The 13,266-nt window shown below is 44.3% G+C and overlaps 1 protein-coding gene across 2 annotated transcripts; it reads left to right on the forward strand.

The window, feature by feature from the left end:
• Positions 1 to 42: 42 nt before the first annotated feature.
• Positions 43 to 12,663, forward strand: IK (IK cytokine). 2 transcript variants are annotated; one of them, XM_044916660.1, is made up of 20 exons: positions 43 to 247; positions 788 to 854; positions 2,740 to 2,832; positions 3,323 to 3,382; positions 4,671 to 4,838; positions 4,994 to 5,108; positions 5,553 to 5,623; positions 5,720 to 5,766; positions 6,590 to 6,753; positions 8,046 to 8,154; positions 8,506 to 8,545; positions 8,706 to 8,925; positions 9,180 to 9,198; positions 9,874 to 9,971; positions 10,445 to 10,530; positions 10,790 to 10,847; positions 11,795 to 11,883; positions 12,085 to 12,193; positions 12,367 to 12,401; positions 12,490 to 12,663. In XM_044916660.1, the coding sequence occupies exons 1-20, from the start codon at positions 232 to 234 to the stop codon at positions 12,515 to 12,517; spliced, it is 1,692 nt and encodes a 563-aa protein (XP_044772595.1). In that variant the 5' UTR covers positions 43 to 231; the 3' UTR covers positions 12,518 to 12,663. The 2 variants fall into 2 exon arrangements, with proteins under 2 accessions (XP_044772595.1, XP_021557425.1); XM_021701750.2 differs by having other exon boundaries at positions 103 to 247; positions 9,874 to 9,952; positions 10,450 to 10,530.
• Positions 12,664 to 13,266: the final 603 nt, after the last annotated feature.

Consider the following 13,266-nt stretch of genomic DNA (forward strand, 5'->3'; position numbering starts at 1 on the left):
ATAGTTGGATGACGTGAAGGGGCGGGGTAAAGTTTAGCCAATGCCTTAAAAGCATTGCAGAGGGAGCGGTCCTTTTTTTTTCTTTTTTCCGTGAGCGGGCGGTAGTCGACTGGCTACGGAGCGCAAAGCACTGTGGGCTTGTTCCTGAGGTGCATCGTGGGAAAAATCTTGTCTCGGCTGTGTTGTCTTTGGAGCTTCAGTCCCTGCCGGCGTTGAAACACCGCAGACAAAATGCCAGAGCGAGACAGTAAGGCTCGGGTCATTTGTCCTTTATTATCTGCAGGACTTGGGACACTTGGCGCGTTGTTTTTGCTTCAGAGTTTTAGCTCTGTGTGGGTGGTGTGATGCCTTAATCTGGCGAAGCCATTTGGTCTCGAATGAAGCCGGGCAGCTCCGGACCATTGTCTCTAAGCTTTGTTCTTGCCCCAAGTGACGCCGCGTGTGTTTTGTCTGTGAACTCCCCCTTACCGCCAGCACTTAATCTTGGGTTGCGCCAGTTTATCTTCCTCCCAGTATCTTGGATGTCATTTTCCGGAAGTATTTGCTGATCCTCCAGCGCCGGTTTAGGGGCCCCCTCTCTGCACCAACAGTTCCTTGTATTTTTTCACTTGGGCACTTATTACTTTGTACGGTCACTGTCGCTGTTTCTGCCTTGTCACTAGAATATGAGGAGTTTGACGTGAAAACGTCAGTATTGTTCGCTAATATAGTCCCAACTTTTGCACAGGAACTGACACAAAAGAGATTGATTAAATTAATGCCAATTCTTTTTTTTTTTTTTTTTAAGGCGAGCCTTTCTCCAACCCTTTGGCTCCAGATGGCCACGATGTGGATGATCCTCACTCCTTCCACCAGTGAGTATTTCAGTGTAGGACTACGGGCATGAACTGGGAGATGAATAGAGTGGTGTGGGAGTGGTGAAGGAATTCTAAATGTCTTGTCAACAAGGATGGTGAAAAAAAATTGTACCCCTTGCACCTTTATCTCTAAACTTTAGCTGGATTAGGTCAACTGCATAAGAGTATTAGAGGGGAAGTTCTGGATGGGAGGGTGCTAGTTTTTAATGTTTAATTATACATGATACAGGAATTGATTCTTGTAGAAAATTAAAGTAGAAGTAAGGGTAATGTTCTTTTTTGATAACATCCCCAATTCCAGTCCCTTTCTTAGAGGTAACCACTGTTCCTTCTTTACATGTGTCTTTTTTCCCTACTTTTTAAAAAATCCATTTATATACATACACATATGTCTGAGGAAGATATGTGATTATTTTGTAAGTTGAAGTATTAAAATTAAATGGCATTGTATTATATACTTATATCGTTTTGCCACTTGCTTATTTTCCCCACTCATTGCCTTGGAGATTATTTTCATGGTAGTGGCAAGGACTCCCTCCTTTTTTTTTTTTTTTTTTTTAATATTTATTTCAGAGAGAGAGAGAAGTTAAGAGTGCGTGAGCAGTGGGGAGGGGCAGAGAGAGAGGGGAAGTAGACTCCCCACTGAGAGGAGCCTGGTGCAGGCTTGATGTGCTGCACCTTGATCTCTGGACCTGGAGATCACCATCTGAGCCAAAACCAAGAGTCAGACACTCACTGACTGAGTCACCCAGGTACCCCAAGGACCTCTTCCTTGATTAGACTTTCATCGGGCTTCTCTGGGGTCCATTTTTCACTAGGCCTGTTGGGTTCAGTTTTAGCAAAGAATGCTCCTAAGCCATTTTATGGAGAGTCCCCTTAAGTAATCAAGTAGATCAGTCAAGCTCCTTTTTCCCTACCCTTGATGGCTAACCAGGTTCCTCTTAGTAATTTTTTTATAAATCCCCAGTTGTCCCAGTTTGTTTTCAGAGTTGAGTTTCAATCCTTCTTCCCTTTTGCAGTAGTCTCTATTCCTATTACAGTAATCTTGAACAGTGTCTTCCTTGGAACACTTAGCAGGATTCTTTGCTAAAACTGGGCACAGCAGGCCAAGGAAGAGACTCAGTCAGAAGAGGGCTCAAAGGGGCCTGACTAAAGTTAGGTCAAAGAGTGAGTCTTTGTCACTGTATTGCTTAAAATTATCTCTTGTACCATCATTGCTGTCTGCCACACATTTGGGAAACACTGTCACAATCTAGTCTCTAGTTAATGGACATTTAGGTTGTTTCCAAATTTTTATTACTTTCAAAGCTGAAATTGAGGGGTGCCTGGGTGGCTCAGTCCGTTAGGCATCTGCCTTTGGCTCAGGTCATGATCCTAGGGTCCTGGGATCAAGCCCCACGTTGGGCTCTTTGCTCAGTGGAGAGCCTGCTTCTCCCTGTCCCTCTGTCTGCTGCTCTTCCTGCTTGTGCACTCTCTCTCTCTCTCTCTCTGTCAAATAAGTAAATAAAATCTTAAAAAAGATAAGCTGAAATTGAACAGTTTTTACATGCTTTTTATACACTTACGGTAATTAACAAAGCTAAATATAGGTGAATGGAGTTGCTAGGTCATAGGATATATGCACTTAAATTTTGATACAGCCAAATTGCCTTCACATTGGCTATACTGACTTATGTTCCCTTCGGCGGAATATTCACTTTACAGATTCTCACACATACTTGATTTATCAGACTGTATAATAGTCAACACTTTGATGCATTAAAAGTGGCATGATTTGTTTTAATTTGTATTTTCCCGATTTCTGGTAAAGTTAACCATGTTTTTTACGTATTCCTTTTCCAATTCTTACTGGGTACTAATTTTTAAAATCTTTGCCTTCTAGATCAAAACTCACCAATGAAGACTTCAGGAAACTTCTCATGACCCCAAGGGCTGCACCCACCTCTGCACCGCCCTCTAAGTCACGTCACCATGAGTAAGTTCTGGGGTGTTCCGGCCTGTCTCCCATCTCCTTCAGAAAATTACTGAACTAGATGTCTTAGGAACTGGAAGGCTAGTTCTTTTTTGAAGGCTGTGATTCTGATTCTCTCTTGCTGGAGATTGAAGCTCCAGTGAAGACTAGGGCATGCTAAGATCTCAGAATATGTTCCACATACCCCTTGTACTACTAGAGTTGCTGCTAATGCTTAAATGGGCAGATTTCTTCAGGGTCCATTCCAGCTCTAGGGACTCAGATACTGAGGTAGATATTGGGGGATATAGAATTTTAATAGTGCTTTAGGTGGTTGTGGTGCTTTCTAAAGCTTAGAATCAGTCAACTACAAATAGAGATCTGGATCTCTGCATGGTCAAAGCTTTTGCTTTGTTCCATATTCTAGGCTTTTCTTCAGTCCTCAAGGCCAGTTGTTGGGGGTTTCTGGGGCTGTGGCAGTATTATGCTATCAGTGAATTTCTTTTTCTTCTAGGATGCCAAGGGAGTACAATGAGGATGAAGACCCAGCTGCACGAAGGAGAAAAAAGAAAAGGTGAAGGAAGGATGGAGGAGTGTTGGATTGTAAGATGGATAGTGTTCTTTTGAAAGGAGTAGGGGCCAGTAGTTATGAAGCTGGAGATTGAGGTTTTCCTTTATTATCTTGAGGTTCTCTGCTTTAGGGGAGAGGAGTGACAGGCAGAGTGGCAATTTAGGACTTTGGAGTCAGTGTGCAGTATTTTTAATCTCATCTTTACCAGTTCTTAGCTGGATAACCGTGGGCATATTGACTAACATTTCTAATCCCCAGTATTCTCATGGGTAGAACAGAGAGTGATTTCATAAATTTTATCAGGTTGTCATGAGGATCAACTGTGATAGTGCATGTAAACACTTAGCACCAGTGCCTGGCATACTGTAACCACCCAGTAAATCTTGTCTGCCGTTATCACCATCACCATCATCATTATTATTTATAAAATACTAAAATTTCGGGCGCCTGGGTGGCTCAGTCGGTTAAGCGACTGCCTTCGGCTCAGGTCATGATCCTGGAGTCCCGGGATCGAGTCCCGCGTTGGGCTCCCTGCTCGGCAGGGAGTCTGCTTCTCCCTCTGACCCTCCTCCCTCTTGTGCTCTCTGTCTCTCATTCTCTCTCTCGCAAATAAATAAATAAAATCTTAAAAAAAAAAAAATACTAAAATTTCTGGAGCTGGTATTTTGCTCTTCCTCTCTTCTGGGGGAATACCAACAAGGAATGATTTTCTTTTTCTTTCTTTTTTTTTAAAGATTTTATTTTTACGAGAGAGAGAGAGCAAGAGTGCGAGAACGTGCTCGAGCATGAGTTTGGGGGGGGGGGGAGAGAGAGAAGCAGACTCCCTACCAAGTGGGAAGCCTAATTCGGGACTCGATCCCAGGATCCTGGAATCATGACCTGAGCTGAAGACAGACTGAGCTTAACTGACTGAGCCACCCAGGGCCCCAGGAATGATTTTCAGTTGAAATATAGAAGGTGATAAAAATTTAGTTAACTTCCTGGTTGTCCTATAGAAAAGTCTCATACCTGTTAGAGACTCAGTGATACAGAGTTGGGTGGCATTAAAGAATTCTGAAGTGACAGATGGAATGTCCTGAGGTGGCATTGAAAGAGTATATCCAGCTCTTTCACAGATAAGTATATCTGTGCTATAATTCTGATTTTGAGGACTATCCGGAGGTGGCCAGCAGTTCTATGAGGATATATATGAGCTTTCACCAGACAGTTGGATGAAACAGGCAGGAACAATTCTGCTGACCTTGGGATAGCAGCTGGTGAGCCTTACGCATTTGTTTTTCTCTGGTCACAGTTATTATGCCAAGCTTCGTCAACAAGAAATTGAGAGAGAGAGAGAACTAGCAGAGAAGTACCGTGACCGTGCCAAGGAACGGCGAGATGGCGTCAACAAAGATTATGAGGAAACTGAGCTGATCAGTACCACAGCTAACTACAGGGCTGTGGGCCCCACTGCTGAAGCGTGAGTACCCAGGCAGCCAGGGCATGATTCCCTCAGCATCCCAGAGTCCTACAGTCACAGTGTGAATTCTTTCTAACACTTTCTCCACTTTGGAGCCCAAGCTGAGCTTGGCACTCACAAAGGACTATTCCGATGTGGCTTCTTTCATTATACAGGGACAAATCAGCTGCAGAGAAGAGAAGACAGTTGATCCAGGAGTCCAAATTCTTGGGTGGTGACATGGAACACACCCATTTGGTGAAAGGCTTGGATTTTGCTCTGCTTCAAAAGGTGAGCCGTGGTGGGTAGGTAGAGAGTAATCCTAGAATGCTGAATCCTCTTGTATGGGCCTTTCAAGGTGAAAGAGGGAGATTGCTGTCAGCCCAGATGACATAGAAGGGCTAATGGTAGCTCTTGTTTAGGACTAATTGCTACTCATCCTTTAAGTCTCAGCCTCAATTTTATTTTCGCGGGGAAACCTTCTCTGATGACACAGGTATGATTAAACCCCAGTAGTCACTTCCCACTTCTACCCTTGCATAGCTGTTTTATTTCACGTATCATAATTATCACATTTTGTTTGTTGTCTTTTCTGCTGTAAGCTCCATTAGGGCAAGGACTATATTGTCTTATTCAGTATTGAGTTCTTAGTTCCTGGCACAATGTGGTGTATTGGTGTTAGGTAAACATATGTGAAACGAATAGATGTCTAAATCCTACGTGCTTTCCTGTTAGGTACGAGCTGAGATTGCCAGCAAAGAGAAAGAAGAGGAAGAACTTATGGAAAAGCCCCAGAAGGAAACCAAGTAAGTAAATACCGGGGAAAGCTTGAGAGTTCAGGAAAGTGGGACCTAAAGTAGGAACACATTTGGCAAAAAAGAAAATTTTTTTTGTCTTTTCAGGAAAGATGAGGATCCTGAGAACAAAATTGAATTTAAGACACGTTTGGGTGAGTACACAATTTCTGCACTAGTGGTTGTGCATTTTAGGTGAATTGTAGGGAATTTAATGCTTTGAGCAGAATATGCTTTCCCTTTCCCTCAAACTGCTTTCCTCTCTTTCTTGCACCCAGATTAGCTAGTTCTCTTAGGATACTTTAGCAGAACTTAGATGTGAACTTAGTCACTTCCTGTATGTTATTAATGTCTCCTCAGTTAGGTTGGAAGCTGTTGCAGATTATGGCTTATGCATTAAGGAAGGTAGCTTATAGCTTATGTGTTAAAAAGAGGTAGGATGGTTGGTGATTAAAAGCTCAGAATTTGTAGTCAGAGACCTCGGTTTGAATCCTGGTGATGAAACCACACTAGGGATGTGGTATTAGGCAACTGACTTTGTCTATTTTCAAAAATAGCGTTAATTCACCTCATGGGATTATTGGAGCAACAAAAAATAGTATATGCAACATGCCTTTCATATTGAGCATGTAGCCGAGCTGGTTTTTCCATCATTGTCAATATCCCCTTAAACCTCATCCTTCTTCCCCCCAGGGCCTAATTCAATGTGAGGCCCATAGTGCCCTTGAGAGGACAGTGTAAAAGAGTGGATAGAAGCTCAGGCATTGGAGTCATACAGCAGTCATAGCTGTATGACTTCAGGTAATCACTTCACTCTCAGCTTTAGTATTCTGATCAGTTAAAAGGAGATAATAATGTGCACCTTCCAGGGCTCTTGTGAAGATTGAGGCAGTAGTATTTGGTGTGGGAGTAAGCACTTACTAAATGGAAGCCGTTATTGTAGAAGCTTCTCAGTGCTTGCTCCTCTTCTTTTTGTAGGCCGCAACGTTTACCGCACGCTCTTTAGGAGCAAGGCGTATGAACGGAATGAGCTGTTCCTGCCGGGCCGCATGGCCTATGTGGTAGACCTGGATGATGAGTATGCTGACACGGACATCCCCACCACACTTATCCGCAGCAAAGCGGATTGCCCCACCATGGAGGTAAGTGATCCAAGTCCCGAGAGCCTGTCATGTGGGCCTCAAACCTGGGAATCAGCCTCCATTCTGCCCTGGGCCTCATCCACCACATTTAATCCATCACTAAGTCCTGTCCACTTTTTACTTTCTAAATTTCAGTTGAATCCATTCACTTTTCTCTATCTCTGTCAATAACATTCCAATTGAAGCCATCATGTCTTGCTGGAACTATTAAGAGATGCTTCTGTTTTGTTTCCTCGCTTTCACTCTGGTTTCTTTCCAGTATTTTATTGTTTTATTGATTTAATTCATGTGCCATATAATCTGCCTTTTGAAAATGTACAATTCAGTGCCTTTCAGTATATTCATAGAATTATGCAGCCATCACACAATTTAAAAAAATTTTCATCCACCTCCCCCCCACAAAAAACTCTGTACTCTTTAGTCATAACCCTCACAATCTTCCTGTCCTCCTTTCCATTGTGATTTTTACATATGGCCGGTGTGATCTTTTCAGCATGGGAATTTTTGTCTCACCACACCTGAGGAGCTTTCAATGATTTCTCATTATTAGGATAAAGAGTAAAATATTTGTTGTGGCCTCTGAGCCCCTGCACCTTCTGGCCTTCTGAGCCACTTTTTCACCATGATTCCCTGTTTGTTCTCCAGTGAATCCCAGCTATCTGGAATGTGCTAGATTTACTTTCTTTCTTTTCCTCTTTTTTTTTTTTTTTTAAGAGAGGGAGAGAGCATGAGCAGGGGTGGGAGGGGCTGAGGGAGAGGGAGAGAGAGAGTCTGGAGCAGGCTCCATGCCTATTGTGGAGCCCAACGTGGGGCTCAATCTCATGATCTTTAAATCATGACCTCAGGGGCACCTGGGTGGCTCAGTCGGTTAAGCATCTGCCTTCAGCACGGGTTGTGATCCCAGGATCCTGGGATCGAGTCCCACATTGGGCTCACTGCTCAGCAGGGAGTCTGCTTCTCCCTCTGCCCCTCCCTCTGCTCATGCTCTCTCTCTCAAATAAATAAATAAAATCTTTAAAAAAAAAAAAAGATCATGACCTGAGCTGAAATCAAGAGTCAGGTGCCCAACCGACTAAGCCACCCAGGTGCCCCTAGATTCACTTTTGATCCAGACCTTTGTATATGTCATTCTGTGTGCCTGGAATGTCCTATGATACCTCCTTTCCCTGTTTTTTACCTAGTTGATTGTAATTTATCCTTCAGTTGGTTAAGTGAGTGAGTGAGTGAATGAATGAATGAATGAAGAGATTCTTGCTCTGTGGGATAATATCCTTGCTGCTTGGGGTTTTCAGGCCCAGACCACACTGACCACAAATGACATCGTAATCAGCAAGCTCACCCAGATCCTTTCCTACCTGCGGCAGGGTACCCGCAATAAGAAGCTCAAGAAGAAGGATAAAGGTAACCTGGAGGATTAGGAAGAGAAACCTTAACTCTGGAGGGGCATCTGAGGGTGGAACCAAGGTTTTCTGGAGCCTTCTATGTCTAGAACATTGGGAGGCTCCTGGGGAGCAGAAAAAATGGGAGCAATGGAGCATTAATAAGGAGATGGTTACATCCAGGTTCTGTCTGCTTGACCTATCCAGGAAGCAGTGGTCAGCTTTGAGGCTTGAGGAGGGAGAGTATGGGGAGCTTTTGTTATTCCACCTTCTAAACAGATGTTTAAATGGTCATTCAGAGCTGGAGAGCATGGTTAGGCTGAGAGGGAATCAACTCAGGAATGTTTTCTTCGCTGTTCTTTTTATATTTTAGGGAAGATGGAAGAGAAGAAACCCCCTGAGGCTGACATGAAGTATGTATCCTACCCCTGTCACCTGCTATGTGTGAGGAAAGGGCTCTGTGTTTCTTTTCTTTGGCATTTTGGGGAGGTCCTGATGTGAGAATCTGGACAAATGGCCAGGGAAAATGGAAGTGTGTATGCCTTTGGCAGCTAGTGATCTCTGTTTTTCTAGTATATTTGAAGACATTGGGGATTATGTGCCATCCACAACCAAGACTCCTCGGGACAAGGAGCGGGAGAGATACCGGGAACGGGAGCGTGATCGGGAGAGAGAGAGAGACCGTGACAGAGAACGGGAGCGAGAACGAGATCGGGAGAGGGAGCGGGACCGAGAGAGAGAGGAAGAGAAGAAGAGGCACAGCTATTTTGAGAAGCCGAAAGTGGATGATGAGGTAAGATACGGCCCTCGTACAAAGTGGTGAAGCTGCCCATCTCTGCCTGCTCTGCCTGGTACAGGATTTGTTTGTTATATAGGTGCCTCAGGGCTCCATAGCAGCAACTGGGTCAACTAATCCAGGGTGGGAAGCATCCTGGAAATGAGGCAAGAAGTGGGTAGGGAATTGATTTCACAGATCAGTGAAGCAGGGGAGGGATGAGTGCAGATCCCTCATGGCAATACTCACTTCAGTTTCTGTTTTCTTTCCAGCCCATGGACGTCGACAAAGGTGGGTGATATGTGAGACATCTTGCATTCGCTCTGGCAGTTTTGGGCTGAGAGGCTGTCTAGAGCTCAGAGCTGGCAAAGGTTGGGATTGTGGGACTTCCTGGTCCTGAGTTCTCATTAAGATCCATGTCTTGCTCCATGGAATAGAAAGAAGATGAGTCTGGAGTTAACTGCATCTTCCTGGGCAATGGCAGGGCATTTGCTCTGCTAGATACAGTTCCTCCAGCTGTGGGGTTCTGAAGACATGAGGGAGGTCAAACTGGCCGCATTCTTTGTACATAACCCCATCTCAACCAGAGTAGCTCATTATTTAAGGATTCATTTATTTTCAAGAGAGAGTGTGTGTGCACCCACATGAGTGGGGGGAGGAGCCGAGGGAGAGGGAGAGAAAATCAAGCAGATTTCCCACTGAGCTTGGAGCCTGACGCAGGGCTCGATCCTATGACCTTAAGATCATGACCTGAGTGGAAACCAAGAGCCGGCTGATCAACCGACTGAGCCACCTAGGCGCCCTGAATAGCTCGTTATTAGTTGGAGTTTAATTAAAATTTTGTTAGCTAAAAGTGTTTTCTTTTGCTTAAAAAAAGGATTTTATGAAAACAGATTGGAAGTATGTGTGGGGAGCAGAGGTAAGTTCCTTGTTTCACAGTCTGAACAGAGTTCTCTTTTCTGTTAGGACCTGGATCTGCTAAGGAGTTGATCAAGTCGATCAATGAAAAGTTTGCTGGGTCTGCTGGATGGGAAGGCACCGAATCATATCCTTTATTTCAATATGTTGTTGGATTCTAGAAAACTGTTGTCCTGTTTTCTTTCTAATTGTACCTACCTCCCTGCTTCCCCACAACCCCCAGCCCCCACCCCGCTTCTTGCCTTTTATAGTGAATTTTGTCAGGGATGCAATCATTATGACTTTCCCATTTCTCAGTGGACCCATTCATGTCCTTAAGAGTTTTCATTTTGGGGCTTCTGGCCCTTGGCCCTTCCTTCTTCTTCTTTTTTTTTTTTTAAAGATTTTATTTATTTGACAGAGAGACACAGCGAGAGAGGGAACACAAGCAGGGGGAGTGGGAGAGGGAGAAGCAGGCTTCCCGCCTAGCAGGGAGCCCGATGTGGGGCTCCATTCCAGGACCCCAGGATCATGACCTGAGCCATAGGCAGATGCTTAACGACTGAGCCACCCAGGCGCCCCTTGGCCCTTCCTTCTTGAAGCTTTTCTGCTATAGGTAGAATTATTTTCTTTAACATAGCATATGCTGAAGAAGCCAGAGGACAAAAAGCAGCTGGGAGACTTCTTTGGAATGTCCAACAGCTATGCCGAGTGTTACCCAGCCACGTGTGTGAGACTGTTAAGGGAGGCTGGGATGATTGGAGAACAAGTTGTGGGGAGGGGGCTGAAGTGGAAATTTGATTACCTGGGACCGAGGGGTATTTCTTACTTGGATGAGCTATTCTTTCAGGCACTGAGTGGGAGGGCTTGGGTTGTGGGGGGGGCGGTCATTTTGGGGCATATAGCATCTTAGTTGGGTAGGTTTCTGGATAAAGCATAGGGGTCTGGGTCTGCACCATCTGTTTAATTTGTTGCTTCTCTTTAGGATGGATGACATGGCTGTGGATAGTGATGAGGAGGTGGATTATAGCAAAATGGACCAGGTATGGTGTTGGAAGGATGGGTGGGGAGTCTTGGCAGTTACTCTTTGGCACATACCCCCTTCCCCACTCTCAACAGATCTGTGTCTCATTTTCTGGGACTTAACCTTCCATCAGCTACTAAGAGCAGCAGCATTGTGGAGTCATGGGAAGCTTAACTTTTAAAGTGTCTGTACAAAATGAAATGAGATAGGCCAAAAATAGATTTATTTTTATTTCCTACAAAGTGCCAGGCTTTGATTTCCATAGTAGGCAGTAAACAAGTCTTTACTGTATAAATAGAAAGGATAGAAGGAATTTCAGTGTTTAGAAAATAATTGAATTTTATTCTAGCCAGGATTGAAATATTCTTCTCTAGTCTTAAAAACAAAAATACTCTTGAGGCACCTGGGTGGCTCAGTCAGTTAAGCAAAAGACTCTTGATTTCAGCTCAGGTCTTGATCTCAGGGTTATGAGTTCAAGTGATGCGTTGGGCTCCATACTGGGTGTGCAGCCTACTTAAAACAACAACAACAATAACAACAAAAACTCTGACACATAGCACTATTAATGGTGAAGAAATTTCATCTACTTTTTTTTTGTTTCTCTTTACTGCAATGGTTGAGCCTTGTTTAATTCCATCTTGGAGACTTGCTTAACCCTGGTTTTGCCATTTATTAGTTTTATGACCTTGCCAATTTATTTTACTGCTAATGCCCCAGTTTACTCATCAGAAGAATGGAGAGAAATACGGTTCTCTTTTAATAGAATTTGAGAGAATTAAATATGTGTTTAGTGTTCAGAACAATGCCCAGTACATACTAAGTACATAGTAAGCATTTATTATTATTTATCAGGGTGGGATTTATGAATAATGAAACAGGATTGTGAGAGAACCTGGCTTTAATAGGGCTAAAGTTCTGTTTCCATGACATTTCTTCCTTCCGTGTCCCCTTTCTGTCTTCCAACAGGGTAATAAGAAAGGACCCTTAGGCCGCTGGGACTTTGATACCCAGGAGGAATACAGCGAGTATATGAACAACAAGGAGGCTTTGCCCAAGTGAGTCAGTACTAAATATGGCCAGGGAGTGAGGAGAGGGATGATGATGGGGTGGGCTAGCCTTCACCAGGTTAGAGGGTTTAGTCTGCCTAAGACATTCCTAAACAGGTTCTTTAGTCACAGGGCCATCTGGAAACATGTTGGTACTGCTGTGCAACCTCTGTTGCCTTCTTTCTCCCAATTGTCCTTTATTTTTCTCAGAGCTGCATTCCAGTATGGCATCAAGATGTCTGAAGGGCGGAAAACCAGGCGCTTCAAGGAAACCAATGATAAGGCAGAGCTTGATCGCCAGTGGAAGAAGATTAGTGCAGTAAGTGAGATCACCTCTTGGGTGGACTTCAGCTGGGAGGAGACCCTGGCACACGGATGCAGGAACAGGCAGGGGGTTGGAGAGCCAAGGAAGTAGGAGAGAGGTCAGCCTGGTGCCTCAGGTGATCTTAGACTGACAGCGTAACTATTGGGTGTAACTGTTCTTTTTCGTAGATCATTGAGAAGAGGAAGAAGATGGAGGCTGATGGGTGAGCATCAGCATTCTTCTTCTGGGGCACTGTGGGAATTGCTTAGTGTATAGATCTTAATGCTGACTCACTTCTCCTTCCATTGCAGAGTTGAAGTGAAAAGACCAAAATACTAATCTCCAGTTCCAAGTCCAAAAATATTCCCCACAAGGATGGGCTCACCAGTGCTTCCTTTCTACAATTCCCCAAATAGTTGCAAGGTCTCTTTTTGTGAATGTATATAAAATGTTACTGTATAATCATTTAGTTCCATTAAATCTGGCTAACCTACCATCATGTCTTCTCTGTTTGAGCATCCTCCCTCCCGGGCCCCTGAAGCACTAAGAGGGCTACTAATTCCACTGATTGTGTAAAATGCCCAATGCAGAAAGTTAGCTTTCCTTGAGCTGTGGTTCTAGATTCCTAGACAGTAAGGATCCTAGCCAGGACGCCTAGTGGAGAAGGAAGTAATGACCCCACTGATGGGCAAGAGGTAGACAGAGGAACACAAGGATGGTTGGTCTCAAATGTCACACTCATTCAGGCCCATTTGGGGGCCCACTTTTAGCACAGAGATTCCCTGGGAATTAGGGTCCACCCAGTGGGCTGCCAGTCTGATCCCAAGGTTGTGCAGGACAGGACTAGGCTGTAGGTGAAGGCAGCTGATGAGAATCCCTTGGGGAACAAAAATGGATTTATGCCCTCCTGAGCGCTTTAGTAATTCTAAGCACAAATTGCTGCTGCTTTGGCTGAAGGGATAACCTTGGGGAAGTGCCTTGGGGAGGATTCTTATGCTAAGCCTGCAGGGTTTGGTGCCCTTCAACACCTGAAATATTTGCCAAAGGCTCTGGCCTCTGAATCATTCCATCCCCAACCTTTTCATCCT

The sequence above is a fragment of the Neomonachus schauinslandi genome, chromosome 7, assembly GCF_002201575.2.
Source record: "Neomonachus schauinslandi chromosome 7, ASM220157v2, whole genome shotgun sequence".
NCBI lineage: Eukaryota > Metazoa > Chordata > Mammalia > Carnivora > Phocidae > Neomonachus > Neomonachus schauinslandi.